The sequence below is a fragment of the Nansenia antarctica genome (genome assembly GCF_963989245.1).
Source record: "Nansenia antarctica genome assembly, chromosome: 9".
In the NCBI taxonomy this organism is placed as follows: Eukaryota; Metazoa; Chordata; class Actinopteri; order Argentiniformes; family Microstomatidae; genus Nansenia; species Nansenia antarctica.
This window is the reverse complement of record NC_137679.1, coordinates 11,658,049-11,673,416: the sequence shown is the minus strand read 5'-3', so window position 1 is coordinate 11,673,416 and position 15,368 is coordinate 11,658,049. Positions and strand designations below refer to the sequence as shown.

At 41.8% G+C, this 15,368-nt stretch overlaps 1 protein-coding gene across 1 annotated transcript; it reads left to right on the top strand.

Annotated features, from left to right (window-relative positions):
- Positions 1-1,296: 1,296 nt before the first annotated feature.
- On the top strand, positions 1,297-15,154 carry LOC308165317 (D(4) dopamine receptor-like; the record flags this gene model as incomplete). The annotated part of the gene is made up of 4 exons (XM_080539476.1): positions 1,297-1,542; positions 5,545-5,657; positions 8,298-8,908; positions 14,940-15,154. 4 exons carry the CDS (start codon positions 1,297-1,299, stop codon positions 15,152-15,154), a joined length of 1,185 nt encoding a protein of 394 aa, XP_080395602.1.
- Between the last annotated feature and the right edge of the window lie 214 nt (positions 15,155-15,368).

Sequence of the window (15,368 nt, the reverse complement as noted above, 5' to 3'; positions counted from 1 at the left end):
TAGCTAAGTTGGTTAGAGCATCTGTCTAGTAAACTGGAGATCAGGGTTTGAATCCCAGCAGAGCCTTGTTTTTTTGTTGCAAAATTAAAGTTGAAGTTTTTTTTAAAAACTTTTAACAGAACATAGCCACAGTTCATTTTAACCTGACAAGCTGGCTTATGTTATTTTGTTTATTTCTATTGAATGTGTGTCTTTAGTGTGTGTGTGTGTGTGTGTGTGTGTGTGTGTGTGTGTGTGTGTGTGTGTGTGTGTGTTTGCAAGATTTGTAATGCCCCCCCCCCCCCCATCTATCACCCCCGGGGTGTGAAAACACCAACCCCTGATAAAATGTGTGTGTGTGTGTGTGTGTGTGTGTGTGTGTGTGTGTGGGTGGGGGGGGGGGGGTGATAGATGGGGGGGGGGGGGGGCATTACACATCTTGCATAGGGGCACAAAAGTCCTAGGGCCGGCCCTGCTCATGGAAGTATCAGACGCATTCTTAAATATAAAGACAGGATCACACTCACTTAGCATAGTCTGACCACTGTAGGCTACTCTTACACAGCGCAGTTTGCGAATGATTGGCACACGCGCTCATTCAAGAGCGCACGGAATTCCTCTGCTACTTGTTTATTCGTACGTAACCAAGTGGCCTCAACTGATTCGTGCGCTGAAGCCGTCATTTTTGGTACTAATACTCCCACTCCACTAGACCAACTCGCCCTGTGACTGACAAGTAATAAATGCATGCGCAGAGCTCATAAATGGTGTCTTGGGCTGGAGCTCAAGGACAGACCCTAGAAACACAGGTGTAAGCGGCTTTAAACGTTTGGATTTGAAGCGACGGTTGTTAAGCCTCAGTTCGCTGGAAATAGCCGTGCAGCTGAGACAGCAGCCAAGTTTGTAGCCTCCTTATTGCGCGGTAGCAAATTGTCTGAGTCATTTTTAAATACATTTTAAGGATTAAATCCAACTCTCGATGTATATTGGCAATTGTATTTATTCTGGTGATGGCTCAGTTTTATGACTGTCACCGGGAAACGCGCGTAAAGAGTGCGCGCAAAAGTTCAGTGGCACTGTCCGTCGCTCCGAGTGCTGAAACGTAGGCGCCGATGATACAGAACAGGACTCCAACTCCAGTAGTTTTTTGCGATGAAACTTCGAGAAGCCAAACGAAATCAATCCTTCAATGGTGTCTGTTTGAAACGATGCCTACATGAAAATCCCTCTCCACACCACCGCTTTCGCTCGGACCGGGCATTATAGAAGAACGGGGAGAGTGGATCCTTTTCGGTGTGAGAGCGGCTGTCCGCAGATATGCCAGCCAACCTCACCGTCTCAAACACCACCACCGTGCAACCCCGGGACACTGACTATAACTTTCCTGCTCTGATATTCGGAATATTGCTCATTGTGCTTGTCATTTGTGGAAATGTGCTTGTGTGCCTTAGTGTATATAGGGAAAAAGCTTTGAAAACTACAACGAACTACTTCATCGTCAGTCTGGCTGTTGCTGATTTGATGCTGGCCGTGTGGGTTCTGCCACTGTTTGTGTATGCTGAGGTGAGTAAACTACCTGTGAGGTTGTGGCTCCGTTGAAAGCCCTGACTAGCGCGATAGCAACATATTTAATAATAATCATAACAGTCATAATGTGATCAACCTAGTATTATTATTATTATTATTATTATTATTATTATTGTTGTTGTTGTTGTTGTTGTTGTCATCGTCAGTAATGCAAGTATTATTATCATAGAGGAATGCAAATTCTAACTAGAGGACAAATTGTGCCATTGGTGCTCTGTAATGAAATAGAAACCTATCGCAGAACAGATCACAGTGTTGATAAGAAACCATATCAATTGGCACGTCGATACGGGATAATGTTAGGAATATTCTAAACTATAATAACTAAGAGTTATTGTCCACGTTAGGGTCAAGTTTATGTGTTGCTCCTGCTGCGTGGTGCATGGTGCATATACTGTCCAACCTGCACTCAGGATTTGGTCACCTTGACAGCATAGCACGTACATGTCATTAATCCAAGGTTCTGCTGATACTTGTGTCTTTGCTGCTCTTGTTTTGTGTCCAAGCCTCTTGTGTCAAAGTCGATTCATAATGGCTTAACACGATTGAGGAGGGGAGATGACTCAAGTCATTTCAAAACATTCATCAGAATGAATTAAACAGACTGGTTGCTATTGTAATGTCATAATTAATTAGTGAATTCGCATTTAAACCTACTCTTTGGACATTTTTTATTTTAGATTTTGAGAAAACATATTAGTTTCTCCTAATTTAAACATTCTGTCATAAAGAGAACATGTTGAGTCTCATGAAAAACACGTGCCATCTCCAGATCAAATCCAGGTCAGAAAATGTCTTGACGCAGTCACCCTAGAACATTCACATATCAATCTGAGTGATTCCTTTCCATGTCTCAGATCATTTCGATATGTTCAGATACTTGTGAATGAATGAATGAATGAATGGTCTTTATTGTCATTGATATAGTACAGGTACCAAACAACGAAATTTGGGAGGGGGGGCTCCCCTGGTACTAGGAAAGAAAACTAAAAACAAGAAGGGAAAAGAGCTGGTTTACATAAATAAAGGCTATGTACACTGTCCACTATACTATACTATACAAATAAATACTGTGCTGTACTCTATGCTATGCTATACCTATTCTAACATTTCCTATCTCTGAACCTTATGTACCCGAGGGTTGTCATATTGCACATAGTGTTATTGCACATTCATTTAAAGTGTCGCAGTTTGCAGGTTTGAAATGTTCACAGTTGTGTTTCAGTATTGCACTTGATTTCAATACTGTACATTAATTGTACATTAATTGTTCCTGAATCTAGATATTACAATTAAAATCTAAATGTCACATTTATCCCACATTTCTATGAAAAAGCAACATTATTTTAGATCTGCACCTCAGGGCACTATTTACTACAATTCAAAGAGAAATCCACCTGAATAATCATATTTGTCAATAGAAAAATGTTAACACTATGATTTCACTATTAGAGCTGAATGTTTGTACGGTATGTGAAAATGTAATAATTGAATTAGTGAATAATACACTATCCTAAAGTGGGATTGAACTTCAAGTAACAGGGTTGACTGACCTTGGGGACGGATGTAAATACAGTTAATATCCCCATTAAATAAGAAAGATTCTTCATGGATTTCATTACCAAAGTAACAAGACTTTGTGGGGGCTTTACAGTGATAGTAAAATAAAGGGGCATGACAGGGTTCAGTGGGTTGAAATCCTCATAGAAGGTGGCTGAACCCATGTGGGGACAGACCAAGGTAAAAACAATGCATTTATTTCTACAAAAATGCATTTTCAACATTCAGCATTCAACATACAACAATTCCAATAATATCCCTTTAATACTTGATACCCCAATACTCCAAATATCATTTTGTCTCTTGAGGGGACACAAAATATCCTCTATTTGTGGAATGTATGCCACACAGCATTCAGGATTGTTATCATTTCCGGAAAACCGAAACACAATCAAACAAAAAAATCAATTTGACCCCTCGGGTTGTTCCACTGATGAGAGCAGTAAGTACCCCCACAGCGAGTGACTGCATCACTGCATCACCTCCTTTCCCCAGCAGCACTAGCAGACAGCACCATACGCATCTGTCCCAGTAGTTACCAATGGGCTTCGGCAATGGCCAGACCCACCCCTTAGCTAGCCACTACCAGAGACCAATTATTGGAACAATGGTTGGCCACTGACAGAAAATTCCTTTCCCAGGCCCTGTCACTGATCAAAATCCCAGACTGGACACTACTACTATGGGCTAAGGCCATGTCACACCTGAACACTACTATGGGCTAAGGCCATGTCACACCTGAACACTACTATGGGCTAAGGCCATGTCACACCTGAACACTACTATGGGCTAAGGCCATGTCTATGGGCTAAGGCCATGTCACACCTGAACACTACTATGGGCTAAGGCCATGTCACACCTGAACACTACTATGGGCTAAGGCCATGTCACACCTGAACACTACTATGGGCTAAGGCCATGTCACACCTGAACACTACTATGGGCTAAGGCCAGGTCACAGGCTGCTAGAGAGAGGACAAGACAACTTGATAGCACTAGACAGCCAGCCAGTCTGGCCTAGTGCTATAGGATGAAATTATTCAAGGTCCCTGTTCAAATACTTTGAAGGCAAGGCAAGTTTATTTGTATAGGACATTTCATACAACAAGGGTAATTCAAAGTGCTTTACATACAGCATTAACAAATACTGCAAGAGGAGGCTAGTAAGAAAATGTAAATGACAAGAATAGATATATAGAAATTAAAGAGATAAACATTTAACAAGATAATAAAAACGGATATAAGAAGTAAATATAAAACATTTAATAAGATAATAATAGTAAACGGATAAAAAGACATTGATAGAAGTGTTAGTGTTTAATCATAACTGCTGCGAAACAGGAAGGTTTTTAGCTTAGATTTAAATATTTTTAGGGTTTGAGCCTGTTCTTCAGGGAGTTTGTTCCAGCAAAGCTGCTGCACCGTGTTTTGTTCAAATACTTAAAAAATGTGTCCTTTTTTCTTGCCCTCTTCGAAATGATCACTCAGCGGACAAATTGGATTTGGTGGAAGCTGTGTGATGCAATCCTTGCTTTCACCAATCTAATCATATTATATCATCAACAAGGAAAAATAATAAAGGACATGATCATGAGTATCAGGACAGGGCCCCTCTTTACCATGATAGATTTGTATCCTCGTCAGCCTCGAACAGCCGTGCCTTTTTTACCTACTATAAGAGCCGCCTCATAGTCTTTACAATGGGAAGCTGCTATTTACACACAACGACCACTAGTTGGCCGGCTTGTAAATTAGCCTGCACAGAAAAACTGCAAAATAGCTTTGTACTAGCTAATCCTGATGTGATATTGAAAATGTAAGGATACTGGGTGGTATAATGCACATATCTAGTAAAAGTCATGAAAGGATGGTCCTGAAATTTGATCGAGTGCAAAGATATAAAACCTAGTGCTAAAAGTCTCTGGACTAGTTCACATGTCCTCAAATTGCCCTGGCAAATTATGTGTCACTCTGATCAAAGAGCTTAAATGCATAAAGTCAACGAAGGGGTCGCCATTTACGGCTTGAATGATTCGAATGTCATTAAATGTCTCTCTTATTTCGGTGAGGCTAACAAACGTGTCATTATTGTGCAGCAGACCTGCAATCAGCCCCGAGGGGTTCTGGTGAGAAATGAGGTGTCTCTCTCTCTCTGACTCCTCCACATGACAGAGCAGCAGGCTCTAATGAGAAAGGCTTCTCACACACAGCGCCGACCCGGAGCCTAGCTCCACTGCAGGAACGTGTGGAGGTGAAAAGGGGGCAGCAGGAGGGGAGGAGGTGGAGGAGGTGGAGGAGGTGGAGGAGGTGGAGGAGGTGGAGGAGGTGGAGGAGGTGGGCGGGGAGGGCAGTGTAGTGTGCCAGACATGTTTGACATCTTCTGAGTCTTTGCTGACTGTGTCTTCCGCTGTGCTTCAGTTCCAGGGTGGTGTATGGTCGTTGAGCATGACCCTCTGTGATGGGCTGATGACCATGGACGTGATGCTCTGCACAGCCTCCATATTCAACCTCTGCGCTATCAGCGTCGACAGGTTTGTGTTTCTGTCCGACTGTTAGATGGTAGACTTCAAGTGTGGTTGACAAGAGACAGCACTGAATTGCAAGTAGAAATATATGTGTGCTGAGAGTAATGTTAGAATACAGTACCAGTCAAAAGTTTGGACACACCGTTCATTCAATGGTTTTCTTTATTTTGTATTCTTTTCTACATTGTAAATGAATACTGAAGACATTAAAACTATGAAAGAAGTAAATAAGTGTTAAACAAACGAGAATATGTTTTATATTTTATATTTTAAAAATATAGCCACCTTTAGCTTTGATGACAGCTTTGCACACTCTTGGCGTTCTCTCAATCAGGTTGGTGTGTGTGTGTGTGTGTGTGTGTGTGTGTGTGTGTGTGTGTGTGTCAGTGGAAAAGGAAACTGTGTACACCACCCAGCATTATCTTCTCTAGAATACGTGGGAGAAAAACCACTCAAAAAGCAAAAGGTGGCTACTTTGAAGAATCTCAAATATAAAACAATATTCTGGTTTGTTTAACACTTTTTTTGTTTACTACATAATTCCATATGTGTTCTTCCATAGTTTTGATGTCTTAAGTATTACAACTTTTGACTGGTACTGTATATGCCATGAACCACCTAGTGAGCCTTCAGTTGTACTAGTCCAGAGGTAACCCCTAATTATTACCCATAGGCATTACTAAAAGCATCTGAAATGATTGGATAGGTATAAGCAATGTGTGGTCAATTCCCCTATCAAGAGCACAAGATCAAACCACTACCATAATCTACTACTATACCAAAGATTTACAACAAACCAGACATTTAAAAAATTAAACCAGGTCACGTTCACCAAAAGGCTGCGTGGACTCCAGTTAACCTTCATACCCTGTGTTAGAATGTTTCGGCCACACAAATTGAAATACCAATGTCTATAAGAGTTTTATAGAGCTATTAGGTCCCAAAGCTATTTGTTGTCGGGAAGTGAGACGGCAGAGTGCAGGCTACCTTAGAAACCCAGCGGAGGAGACCTCTCTGCTTTTGCTAGCAGGCCACCAGGTCTTGATGCCTTCACAGGTTTTGATTAGGAAAAATGACCATATTCTCTTTAAGTGACGTCTCGTCCTCCACTAAAAGCACTCACTCTTCCCAGAAAGCACAAACAAGGCAGACAGAACAGACGACACACAACAGAGAAAGATATGTCCACGGTGATTAACTGGCAGTGTTGTCATGGCGTCATTAGTTAATCTGATTGGATTATGTTTCCCTTTGCTGAATGTTAAAGAGCCTTCCTCCCTGACATGATATTATAGGGCCTGTTCAGGTATGTGTTGCCCCTCTCTCCTGCTTCTAGCCTCATTAGATTTAAGACAAATGGACCTAGTAGACGACATTGAGATGAATGCTTACCACACAAGGCTTGCTTTGGAAACCAAAGACTAATATACAGTGCCTATAGAAAGTCATCATATACCTCCTTCACTTTTTTCCACCTTTTGTTGCGTTATAGACTAAATTTCAATTTGATTAAATAAAGAAACATTGTCATCAATCCACACACAATACCCCATAATGACAAAGTGAAAACAGGTTTCTAGAATTTTTTGAAACACAGAAATCGTGTGCATAAGTAATCATACCCTCTGCTAAGACACTCAACAAAACACAAAATGTGCTAAAAAGCTCAAATGTGACACGGTCTGGTGAAAGGGGTAACAAGTCGGCAGCCGATTTAATGTTCAGACTTTTATTTAGAAAAATGTAAATACATTTCAGCGTTGTTGAAAATCAATGACATACTCGCTAGGCAACTAACACAGCTTGTTTTGTGAGCCTACTAACTATGTAAAGTAGTGTTTTTGTTTGTTTTTTTTTACCTTTATTTATACAGGTAAGAAACACATTGAGCCCCAAGGGCTCATTTTCAAGTGTAACATCCACCACAAACAAATACAATACAAAAAAACAAAACCTGGCCTACATAGTCTAAAAACTAAACTAAAAACTACATAGTCTAAAACTAAAACTAGTCTAAAATAGTCTAAGATAAACTAAACTTTCCGTCAATATAGACTAAAACTAAACTAAAACTACATAGTCTAAAACTAAAACTAGTCTATAGTCTAGTGTTATAGTTAACTAGGTAGCAGTGGGGATTATTCACCGAATCCATTGCGTTGCAGTATTTTGGCTTGACTAGCGAGTCAAGTCATTTCAACAACGTCAAAATGTATTTCTGTGTTTCAAAAGAAAAGTCCAAACATTTTGATTGGTTGCCTACTTGTTAACCCTTTCACCAGACCATGTCACAAATGTCATCAACAAATCACTCAATACATTTAATTGAGTCCATCTTAATGCAAGGATAATAGTTTATGTAATTGTGGAATGAATACCATTGTTCTTATAGGGTCTCTGATTTATTTCATTTCTTTTTTTATTTAATCAAATTTAAATTGTGTCTATAACACAACAAAAATGTGGAAAAAGTGAAGGGAAGTATGATGACTTTCTACAGGCACTGTACACATATTAGCTTAGCCTACATGAATGTTATTTCAATCAATCAATGTGACAAGCCAGTCTCTATAAAGATCTCTCTACATACATGACACAAATATACAATGTTCTGAAGCCGCCCCTCTTTGTACTGGTTACCGGTAGGTTCATCGCTGTGGTCATCCCGCTCAACTACAACCGCAAGCATGTGGACCAGCGCCAGATCGGCCTCCTCTCAGCGACGTGGGTCCTGGCCTTAGCCGTGGCCTCGCCGGTCCTCTTTGGCATCAACAACGTCCCCCGCCGGGACCCGAGCGAGTGTAAACTAGAGGACAACAACTACATCGTCTACTCCTCCGTCTGCTCCTTTTTCATCCCCTGTCCCATCATGGTGCTGCTCTACTGCGGAATGTTCCGAGGCTTGAGGAGGTGGGAGGAGGCGCGGAAGGCCAAGCTAAAGAGGAGCATCAGGGAGTGCAGGAACTCCTTGACCGTGTTGTCCCTGGGCCCGTTGGCGTCGATGGCACCTCCTCTGCCGCCCATCATCATCGAGCGTGAGCTCATGGACGTTAAGTCGGAGGAGACGGACGCCTATCCGGAGATGGAGCCCTATCCGGAGCAGGACTGCCCCTACCCCTCCTCAGACTACAAGGACGGCCCCGTGCCAACAGTGGCTTACTCTGCCATCAGGTTCCAATTCCAGCCTCCCAAAAAGAAGAGGGCGAAGATCAATAGTAGAGAGAGGAAAGCCATGAAGGTGCTTCCTGTCGTAGTAGGTGAGGTTGGTTTTGTGTTTGTGTCTCTCGTTTCTCTTACTCTTTTTTTTATTTTTTTATTATATTTTTATTTTTACTTGCAGTGTCTTGAGTGTGGTAGCTAACAGTGGTGTCCATGGCAGTGTATTTGTTGACTGACACAAACCACTCATACAGGGTTCCCACACCTTCTGAAACATCATATTCAAGCACCTTTCAAGGACTTTCAAGACTCAATTCCCTCATAGTTTGAGACAGAACTAGTTGACAAGCTAAGTAAAACATTTTTGAATATATTATTATTATTTTTTTTTTTTTTTTTTTTGAGAGAGAGAGAGAGAGAGAGAGAGAGAGAGAGAGAGAGAGAGAGAGAGAGAGAGAGAGAGAGAGAGAGAGAGAGAGACGGGAATTCAAGCACTTTCAGTGACCCATGTCTATTTTTAAAAACTTTTAAGACCTTGATTTCTTTTTCTCTAATTCACAAACTTTCAAGGATTTCAAGGACCCGTGGGAACCCTGACTCATAACACCATATGTGAGGGTTTCTCTCCTTGTCATATAGCACAACACAGTCAGCACACAAATAGATACTGATGTTAATGATGTCTCTTCACAAGTTCTCCCCCCAGGTCAAACACACTTGAGGAAATATCAATTCCAGCATCAGGAAAAACGTCAGGGCTTCTCTTTGAAATTGCCTCAATACTGTATAATGAGTGAGCTCAACAGATCTTCAGAAAATGTTTTATATGTAATGTATAATGTAATATTCTTTAGGTCAAATCATCGACATCTTGGTCGCTGAGGGAATGCTCTGACCTCAATCTGTAATAGCGACTGAGCAATGAAATAACGATCAATCAAGATATGATGATGTCACAGATAGATGTCACAGATACAGAGGAATCCACTCACAATTAGAATGATGGTTTAATTCATACTGTAAATAATCATAATAATGTGCCCTACGTCTTGGGTATTGTCATCATAACGTCTTACCGTACTGAACTGAACTATTTTCCTTTGGGCGGGTCTCAGTCCTCATAAGGGTAAACTGAATAAGCAGAGCCGCTGTTTTCACTCATTAGCTAACATGATACCCTTTAGCCCACATTTGCTAACACATACAGCCCCTTAATCCCAAATCCAATTATTATGTAAGGTTTGCTTGTGGTCTTAAGACTGGGAGGATATTGTCCCTCCAGCACAACCGTGTTCAGCCTTCTCTTTGGTTGAATGGACCTTACAATCTAATATAGAAGTTCATTATTGTGCATGTGTTTTACAAATGGAACATACTGTATGCTACCTACAGTTAAGATAGGGATATGTATATATAGCCTATGTGTGGTGGCCTGGGAAAACCCTTCACATGGTGGCATTTTGACATTTTCATTTTTTTATATTTCCATAAATTAGAAGTTCTCAGCTATTCATAACTGGTTGAATGACCGAGATAGCTTAAAAAGTTATGAGCATTTTAATGTATCATGTCAAAAAAGTGAAAGGTGAGAAATGCTGCCCCCGACCCCTTTCTCCTCCGGGTCGGGGGAGGAGCCTATGCAGATCGGCCGGTCTCGTTTGTCTGCTTGTGATGCGGACGGTGTTAGTCTGCTCGCCTCGTCGGTATGCGAGGGACAGATCCATTTGTGTGTCTTCTAGTTAAGATTTTATTACTTTATGCTTATTGTGAGCATCAGTAAACTGGCAATAACACAGGTGGAAGTATCGTCTCTCCTTTCGCTCATGTGTGCGTGCGTTGCTTAACTGAGAATGAGACACGTTCAACGTGACGTTGTTTCGCTAGCAAACTACTCACCACAAAAACATAAAAATAAGTACTTTCTCTTTTGTTTTCTTAAAATGTTTATTCACCATAATGTAGTATGGAGTTCAAAGTACTAGAATACCACATAATATCAAAATCGCCGAAATAGGACATTTCCATCTATTTTTGCTCGTTGCCACAAACGAACGCCAGCGACATCCGACGGGTTTTCCCAGGGCACCACACATATTTGCTTTGTTCAGAGACTATCCTGCACCGTATCTGTCTTTCCTGAAGTTGATTGTGTCGACTTTGCATCTGCAAATTTCAATGCTCAGGAATATGTGAATCTTTCACACAGTAACTGGCACACAATGATACTATACACAATGATACTATACACCATTACAACTGAATGAGCATCGTTTCACTATGAAACCTAGGCATTTTCTCTCAGCCAAGACAATTTGAGCAACTGCTTTAAGCCAAACGAGCAATCCAGTAGACTGTCCCAGTCAGCAAACAATACACACACGCAAGCACATGCACACACATGAACACACACACACACACACACACACACACACACACACACACACACCTCGTCTGGATGTCTGTGCCCTGCGGAGGGCACACGTGGAGGACATAGCAGGAAATTACCCTTCCAAGCCCCAGGGCACAATCAGTCTCACAGCACAATCACACGCAACAACAGAGCACACGCACACACACACACACACACACACACACACACACACACACACACACACCGCTAGGAGTGAAATGGGAAGCATGAGGAATACTGAGCAAAAATGAGTCCAGTAGAACAGAGAGAGTCAAAGAGACAGAGAGAGAGAGAGAGAGAGAGAGAGAGAGAGAGAGAGAGAGAGAGAGAGAGAGAGAGAGAGAGAGAGAGAGAGACTAAAAGTCACCCTCAATCAGCCCGGCATCCTTGGGTTGAAGGATGTTGTAGATTAACGTAATGAACAGTGAAAGTAATTTCAGAGACGGTTGAGAGCAGTTCAGTGACGTGGGTTTGTGGTTGTGTTTGTGACCCAGCCCCCCAACTAATCCATGGAAACTACGGTAGGGAGAAGGGGATTAGTCATTCCCTGCCATGGCAGTGTGGCTGGTGTTTCTAACCTCTTTTTCTAGGGTCAAAGGTCATCATGGTATAGGTCGATCAAAATATTGGATGGGAAGTAATATGGATTGCTGAATACATTTCAGAATACATTAAATGACTCTGTGGAATTCTCTACCAATTCTCCAAAGCTGACGAAAGTAATACATAAGAATACATATACAATAAAATACTTTTCTATTTCAGTGTGTGTGTGTGTGTGTGTGTGTGTGTGTGTATGTGTGTGTGTGTGTGTGTGTGTGTCTGTGTGTCTGTGTGTGCGCGCATGTGTGTGTGCGTATCATGCACCCCCAATGTGGGCTCCAACGCATAGAATGGCCTTTACATTGCCAGACATGACTCATTGTTGAGCTCCTTGCTAAGACAGGCAGGCATCACCATCAACAGTTAAAATTCACAAGCCTTTCAGTGTTATGATAAGTTGGATCAGTATTGTTTCTGTGGGTCAATGCCAAGGAGAGGTGACCATATTAGAAAAATGTTACTTGCCTTTTCTGAACAGTTAAAATACCAGTCTATACTCACACTTCACATTAGCTTCGGTCTCAGTTGTCAGTTGTCGTGGTACAGGTATTTGGCAGTGTTGGTGGACATTACCTGACAGTATGTGGTCTGCAAATTGCAGGTCTCCCAAAGAAAAAAGCCAAGCAGCTTGCAAGATATTGTTCTGTGTCAGCTATTGTGGTAAGCTTAGCTGTGTGGCAAAGACGGTGCTACTTGTATCCAGGACTATCTGTATAATATAAGTAAGAAGCCTTGAGAACCGATGGTTGTCAAGTCTAATGGCCCATAGGTTGTTTGGCGGCTAGATGTACAAGTACACCCCCTGGACATGACGCTGGTATGTCGCAGGGTCTTACCCCCAATGCAACCCTTAATGCTGAGTGCCAAGCAGGGAGGCATCGGGTACAATTTTTATAGTCTTTGGTTTGACTCGGCCTGGGATCAAACTCACGACCTCCCAACCTCAGGGTGGACACTCTAACCGCAAGGTCACTGAGCTGGTTTGGATTATCTGTATGACCCTTGTTATATTTTGGGTTCTTTGATGTAATGCTTTACTGTGTGTGTGTGTGTGTGTGTGTTTGTGTGTGTGTTTGTGTGCGTGCGTGCGTGCATGTGTGTGTGTGCGTGCGCGTGCGTGTGTTTGTGTGCGTGCGTGTGTGTGTGTGTGTGTGCGTGTGTGTGTGTGTGCGTGTGTGTGCGTGCCTACGTGTGTGTGTGTGTGCGTGTGTGTGCGTTACCTCTGATTATCTAATAAAAGCTCTCCTCTGGAGGATTAGCAGGCTACTCACATGCTCAGGGACCAGGGCACGTAGAGCTGTTGTTTGTCTAGCCACTACAACGGTGCCCCTCCGCTAGCTAAGGTTTACACCTCATATATATCAGGGGCAGTTTTTTTCAGAGGGCATTTAGTCATAGGCTGCGTTGGTAAATTCGCTCTGAGAGCGCCAGAGCGCACATTGGGTTCAACGTCATAAAAGGGACCAAGTAATTTGATTGGACAAAGAGGCACTCTATGAATGCTGATCAGATTCCAGAGCGGATTTACAAACGCAGCCATAAAGACAAAGACAAAGTAAACATGTAAAGGACTGGTCAGATAAAAAAAATAAAAAAAAACACAAAACACAAAACATAAACCACACTAGCATCTACTGAAACGCAGAGGACAAGAGTCCACTCCAACTCCACCCCAGTCTATCTTCTCACCCACCTCAAAAGGAGGACTTTTGGAGGATGATGGAACTTCAGCAACTCCAAATAGCTTGATATGATAAAGTACCTCCCTGTTATTCAGTGCCTCAACTTCAGACCAAGCTAGTACATAGCCTGGTGAGAGGGAACTGAACATTACGTTTGTTTGTTTGTTTGTTTGTTTATTAGGATCCACATTAGCTAATGCCATGACATTAGCTAGTCTTCCTGGGGTCCGATACAAAAATCATATTTGAACAATTGTCAACATTATATACATACAGATAATTGTAAACATTGTATACATACATACATCATAATAACAAAAGAAAGGAATAAAATACAAATAAAAATAAGAAATAAGAAAAAAATGGGGGGGAAATGAGATAAATCATCTACTGTTCATTCAGAGTTAATTGTTAATTGTTAATTGTTAATTTTATTTATAATGCGCCCCCCATCCAACTTTTACATCGGCCCGGGGCGCAGCCCGGGTAAAGGAACAGATAAAGACAAAGACAAGGAACACAGAAAGCAATCAAAGAGTTAATTGTATTAAGTGCTGTTTTCTTGAAAGTGCATCTAGAATTAGTTTTACTAACATGCTTGGGTAAAGAGTTCCATCCTGTAATGGCTCTGTAAATTACAGTAGATTTGTGAAGATTTGTCCTAGGTCTAGGTGGTAAGAGATATCCTGATATGGCCTGTCTGGGGCAGACAGTTGTTTTCATTTCTGATATACACTACTAGTTACAGTAAATGACCAGGAGATTATATGTTTACAGCATAAAGCTCCTTTGAGGCACCCTGAATGGATCAAATACGATATCTGCCTTGAGTTTGATTGTTCAACGCAGGCTCCTGAGAGAATCTCCAAGCCTCCAGGAGGGAGTTTTCTTCCCCGGGTTGAAGCCGTGTCTGATCCATCACCTCTAACCTCTGTTCTGGATATTAATAGAAAACTCATCAGCATTTCTGAATTATTCAGCCGAGCAGGCAGGGGCCGTGGTAGCTGACATGTATTTCTAATGTACTGAACTTGAGCAGGGGTGTCCTTAGTCTATCTTACCCTGACACAGCCTCTTGTTACTGGGCAAATGTACATGCCTCTTCTTTTACATTCAAACATCGTTAGCCCCTCCTGGGACAGATCTTTCATTTTGACATAACTAATGGCTATATTCAAGGTATTGCCTAGGCATTTGTTGAATGTATGTATGAGCAATTTGCAGTTGTATGATTTAAAATAGCGTTTGCCTGTTTACATTATAGAGTGGGGCCAAGCTCTCTTCCTAGCGTCCGTTATTGTTGTTATAGAACCTGAAACGTCTGAATCGGAGACACAATTTCACCGGTTATACCTTTCGTGTGATGTGATATAAATGACGTTTTTTTTATATAGATTCAAATCTTCCATCTGCGTGTTTCCCTTCCCACACCAGGTGTCTTCCTGTTCTGCTGGACGCCCTTCTTCGTGGTGCACACCCTGGGAGCCCTCTGCACGTCATGCGACATCCCATCCAGTCTGATGAGTATCGTCACCTGGCTGGGCTACGTCAACTCTGCCCTCAACCCCATCATCTACACCGTGTTTAACACAGAGTTCAGGAACTTCTTCAAAAAATTCCTTCACAGCTGCTGTCCAAAGTCAAGCTAGGGGCGCTGACGTCAAAATGGACGACAAGTACCGCAATTCCATTATTAAAAAAACACTGATGTGATACCGAGCGTTTGTTACTTTAGGTTGTTATCTTGCCATCGCTTCTTTTGTTCTTCTTCTTGGGATTTTATTTTTGTACAACTTTTTTCTTTTGCTGTTGATTTACGCTTGTGATTTATTTTTATTGTGACAGCAATGTTTGTTAACAGCT